Here is a 5,777-nt window from a genome sequence, read left to right on the forward strand (position 1 = left end):
CATGCAACATATTTTTGATGGCAAATGTGGGGGGGTCCAAACGACCTTGTTTCAAAGGTGGGGGGGACACGTCCCCCCCCAAATATATGGTGGTGACGCCCATGCATCTTATATCTTAGAACATGTTGATGATAATGATGGTGATTGTTTCGCAGAGGAACTCCAAAAACAGCTTGTGGAACAAGTGGAGCTGAGGAAAAAGTTGGAACGCGAATTCCAAAGTCTAAAAGGTATTATTAAGCATTAGAAATAGGATATTTAATGAAATACTTCAAGCTCTATTTGCGCGTTGACACCAAACTCTATGCTCTGTTTGCTCTGTAGATAATTACCAGGACCAGATGAAGAGGGAGCTCTCGTACAGAGAGGAGATGGTCCAACAGCTCCACATCGTTAGAGGTGAGCGTCTTTCTGATTGTAATGTCGGCCTTCTGTTTTCTGGGCCGGATTTGATTTGACTTGCAACTTGTCGTATTTGTGTCCTGAGGTATTGAACATGTATGGGAAAAAAGAGCATTCCGATAGCCATGCTTGCTTTCTTTTTCTCCCAAAAGTAAACGGAAAAGTGACACTTGCATAAATTCGGTAATTATCCAATAACAATGTAGCCTACGACCTATTTCCTGTAAAACTGTCAAAAATGTTCAATAGACTGGAGATGCTGTAGCAGACAGGTCAATAAAAAGAGAGATTGATTTCGCTGTGTTTTGTTTTTGCAAAGGATATTTCCCTCTAAATCATGCTCTGGACAATGTAAAAGACAGACCATTACGTCATTACCGTCGTATCGCTTACATGAGGTCTGGAGTTACAGTAACGTAGTAGTGTAAATACAAAGTTCAAGTACACCGAGGGGTCACTCTTAATACCCTTAAAAAAAACATTAATTACCGTCACCATTTCAGGAGTTACAAACCACCATCGCTATAGCTCAATTATTGCGTTTTTATTTTTTCCTTTTTTTGCTTATAGACACTTTGTGCAGCGAGTTGGACCAAGAAAGAAAAGCTCGGTATGCAATACAGCAGAAGCTAAAAGGTAATTTATTTGGTCCAGGAAGAGAACATGTATAGCCGCTCTCAAATAATTAGATGTTGACCAGTATATTTTGTCCTCATTGTGCAACCGTACATATGCAAGTGCTACTTTTTATTCTTCCCTATATGTCTGTATTGTGTGCCACATAATATTTCATCATTCATAACGTTTAACTAAAGATTTTTGAACAAATATTAAGTAGGCGTATATACTTTATATTTCAGAGGGATTGTTCATGTCATTTGACTCCTTATGAATGTACAATGAGTGAAATATTAGCTGTAGTTATTTCATGTGGATGATGGTATCAATTTAGAAAGAAACTCACATATGTATTTACTTTGACTTGCTCCCACCATTTGAATGTAGGTCTACCAATGTTCTAATGGACAAATCCACTTCCTCCCCAGAAGCTCATGACGCCCTTCACCATTTCTCCTGCAAGATGCTGACTCCTCGCCACTGCTCTGGAGCCTGTACGTTCAAACCCCCTCTACTGCCACCATGATGGACTACCCCATCCCTCAACTGACCCTAGGACAGCAGCTCATGCAAAGCAGCCAAAAAGAGACATCTGCCTCAACAGAAGTACTTGTAGTAACTTCTTATTCGCTCCTCCAGTTATTCAAGGACTACCTGTCTACAGACATACAGAGATGCTATCGATTTATAACGCTAAAGTGGATATGATGGAGTTTACAAGATCTCCGCACTCCCTTGAATTGAGCTCTTGCGCTAGAAGACTGTGATATACGTACGTACATATGAAAGGAGAGGTTCATTGTATCTCCATGTATAGGCTGTTGATATCACGTTTTATAGGGCTCATGTATAATTGGCAAGTCTCTCTGAATCCTAATTGATTGCTCTTTAGATATCCTGGAAATATATATTATGTGTGGCGATGTGCAATGACTTGTATAAAGTGATATTTCAAGTCAAATGGATCCCATGATTTTCTTTGATTGTTTCATCAGCTTACTGTATTATGTGTTTTTACATTATTTATTTTAGCGTATCTAATTGAGTTGTGAATCATTCCATTCATCTGAAACATGAAACATTGTATATCATTGATATTAAAAGCACTTTAAATGGGCGACGTTACTTTCCATCTGGACCACACTGTAATTCTCTAAGACATACAGTATGAAAGAAATAACAACTTGTTTGGATGTAATGAATGAGCACATTTTCCTTCTAACACAATTAAAAATATATGCAGACACTTATTAGTAATGACTTACGAGCTCATGAGATAAAAGGTTCTTCTTGACAAAGTCGTGTCACACAACAAATGAATAATCTGCTGTGTACAGTGTTCACACAGTCTATATGATTGGGTGTTATCATGTACAATATTCACTACTGTATTTCTTTCATTCTAAGACACACAGCACCCTTATGTAGCCTACTCAGTTGCATTACGTTTCATAGATAATCATCTTAAACTTTACATTTGACAAATAAACCAAAACAGTTTGTTGTGCACATGTATGTATTTTTTCTACTGTATGTTCTTGAATATTTCACCATTTCAATCATTTGTTCATGGCAACAAATACGAGTGTGGGTGAAACCAGGAAACCACCAAAAGAAACGTTTGCCATTGACTTGACTGTACATTTCATTTTGTGCAGTTTATTTGTGCACCCCTATCTTTTAATCTCTACAACTACGGTGACTCTCACTCTCATACCTTCTAATGATTGCAAAGTATTGCTCTTTACCTCATGCAGGGTCAATATCATTCATATATATACGTCATTATTGTCAGAAATGACTGTAAAATACGATTAAAAAAAGTTCAGCCACTTTTTGCCTTGCCTCCTAAATGTCTCATTTTTCCAAGTACAAGACTGACATCTGCTGTTGCTGTGAAGAACAGCATCTTTTCAAAAGGACTATTTGCGGTCATGGTTCCTTCAGTTTATGTTGTATATCACAGTAAACAACTCATTCAGCACATGACACATGACGTTTACATTACGTGACATGCCTCAGATCTCCTGTCAAGTTACAGTGTTTGACATTCGGTCAGGGGAATAGCCTGATCTAATAGTGAAATCTAATTCCTCTGATGTGACAGCTAATAGATATTGATTACAGCTCCCAGATGGCCATGTGATCTAGATACTTGAGACACTTGCATAATGGAAGTGATGCGAGACAAATATACATTTCCTTTGACTGTAATTGCTCCTTATATGAAGGCTTGTTTCTTTTTCATACTAACTACTTATATGAATTCAAATATTTTTCTCAGATAACAACAGCACATCTTATACAGAAAACATTCCAATTAAAACCAATCATGAGAATAATAGATTTAAAGACTAGTCATATCCTGCTTATTGTTCAGTTTTTACTTTGTATTGTGCCATGGATTTTAGTTAAGGAGAAGACAATATGTCAATGCAGTAGACCTATTTTGGGTAGGCTAATTGGTATTGGCCTCCAGTATTGACATTATAAACCTTTAGCTGAGCATTGCAAACCTGTATCTATGTGTTCAAAAACATACGGATTGACTGCCAATCAGGACATTTATTACAAAGACCCATATAATACTGTATGACTTTATTAGAATAACAATATGATCATATGGATCAGTATGATTTGTTTTTTGTCCATAGAGTTAGTTGATACCCTTACAAACTGATCCTTCCGTATGATTGGCAGATAAACAGAGGTCATAAACAATGGGTGTGTAAAAACTGAAAATGCACACAGACCACATCCACCATTACACCCTGGTCCCTGAATTAATGCTATCTGATACATATGTGGTCTCACCTTTTCATCGTAACAACGACCTCCATTTAATGCTCATTCAAAACGTTTTTGGCTGTGGTGTGCTGAAACATTCCTTTTCAAATCAAACAAGTCCCCTTTCTATATCAATTGTCAGACAACCCATTAACTGATATGATATTGATTTAGAAATGTGTGTTTTTGGTAATAATAGATTGAAATGACGCAAGCCCATCACAAGAATAAAAGGGTCGGTCCACCAGCCACCTTGTATGTTTGACCATGTCATTATGACAACATAGCTAATGGAATAATTTCTTGATGAATGATTCCCTACTGACAGTGGTCCTTCTAAAGTTGACCTGCACCTGCCTCTCATTGTGGCTGGCACATTTAACCTGTGGTATAGCTTGAGAGGTAGCCTACCAAAATGAAAAGCAAAGCAAAACTAAAGCACTAAGCGATCGATAATGGACCTGTATAGAGCTAATACATTTAATTCAAGATGAATTACATGAGATTACTCTTCTGAGTGTGTGTTTGGGGATATAATTTCTCAAACGGTGCATTAAGGAGGGATTTGGCACCAGATCTCTTAATTTAACTGTTTTTAAAAAAAACAATACACGTTTGAAATAGAACAATATTTTCTTCGTCGATATAATGTTACAAAGGTCTAGTTTACATATATTATTTCATTTCTGATACATTGCATTCATGTTGCTCATGAAATAGAGAAATATCTACACTAAGAGGTCGCAGTTGTGACCCGTGAGATAATACATAAACGATAATGCATCATATACATTAGTCATAGCAGATTAACTCTGTTAACAGTAGATTTAGGATAGGACATACATTATCTTAATGATTCTACACATGGTTTTACAATTATCCATGAATCCAAAAAAGGCGCTTAAATCAGTTTTCAGTACTTGGGTTGTTGTGTGACTAGCCCTGTTTAACACTACTGTACAGGTAGTGTAGACCTGGTTTGTGTGAATATTGGGCTTCAAAGACAGGTGCAGACCTGGTTGGTAGGGATATATGACTTACCGGTAATATAAATGTGGTTTAAATGAAGATTAGGGCTTTAGACACAAGTGTATGAACACTGGGGTTTTGGCCTGTCCCACTCATATTTTTCATAGGTACAGTGGCGAATTAGACAGGAAGGATGGGTGAGAGAGAGAGGAGGGATGACATGCAGGATATGTCCCCGGCCGGATTCGAACCGGGGACCCTGCGGTTACATGGTTGACGCTTAACCCGCTACGCCACCTAAGCGCCCCTGGCCTGTTTTCTATGAGTATCAGGCCTTATTTCCAGAGATGAACCTGGTTTGTATTAGTAGTTGAGTGTAGGGATATACCTGGGTCATATAGGTATATTAGTATGCACGGCCTGAATAGTAGGTTCATCTTCTGGCCCTCTTCTTGTGGTTAAACATTTGTGGTGGATTAGTGAATGGGACTTGAGCCCATGCAGGCATATCTCTCTGGTATGGTTAGGGTACATTGGTCACAAGGTATATCTCGGGTTGGGGTGTACAGGCGACAGTTTAGTCACAGGTTACTACTGCTGAGAGGTTTATTATCGAACGAAGGACAGGAAAAGTGGGTAACATGGTTACTGTATCAGAGTTACTATATTACTGGTTACTGTATCAGAGCTACTGTATTACTGTAACAGGTGTGTATTGAGTGTATCTAGGTGTATTTGAAATGTGCTGGGGATCTATGGCCAATCAAAAGGCCAGGTTATATAGAATGAAGACATGATAACATGATTGGTTTATTAGGGTTTTGACATTTAGGTATTAGGGACAGGGTAATGGTGGGTAACATGTAGGTATTAGGGACAGGGTAATGGGTAACATTTAGGTATTAGGGACAGGGTAATGGGTAACATTTAGGTATAAGGGACAGGGTAATGGGTAACATTTAGGTATAGGGACAGGGTAATGGGTAACATGTAGGTATTAG

At 38.1% G+C, this 5,777-nt stretch overlaps 1 protein-coding gene across 1 annotated transcript in view; it reads left to right on the top strand.

Annotated features, from left to right (window-relative positions):
• Positions 1–1,546, top strand: part of skor1a (SKI family transcriptional corepressor 1a) — a gene marked incomplete at its 3' end in the record, with an annotated part of 6,810 nt that extends 5,264 nt beyond the window's left edge. The window contains exons 4-7 of the mRNA XM_080531875.1: positions 156–230; positions 325–399; positions 973–1,038; positions 1,449–1,546. Of these exons, the coding sequence (XP_080388001.1) occupies positions 156–230; positions 325–399; positions 973–1,038; positions 1,449–1,546 (314 nt within the window). The remainder of the gene's footprint in view (positions 1–155; positions 231–324; positions 400–972; positions 1,039–1,448) is intronic.
• Between the last annotated feature and the right edge of the window lie 4,231 nt (positions 1,547–5,777).

This window comes from Nansenia antarctica (genome assembly GCF_963989245.1).
Source record: "Nansenia antarctica genome assembly, chromosome: 5".
Classification (NCBI taxonomy): Eukaryota; Metazoa; Chordata; class Actinopteri; order Argentiniformes; family Microstomatidae; genus Nansenia; species Nansenia antarctica.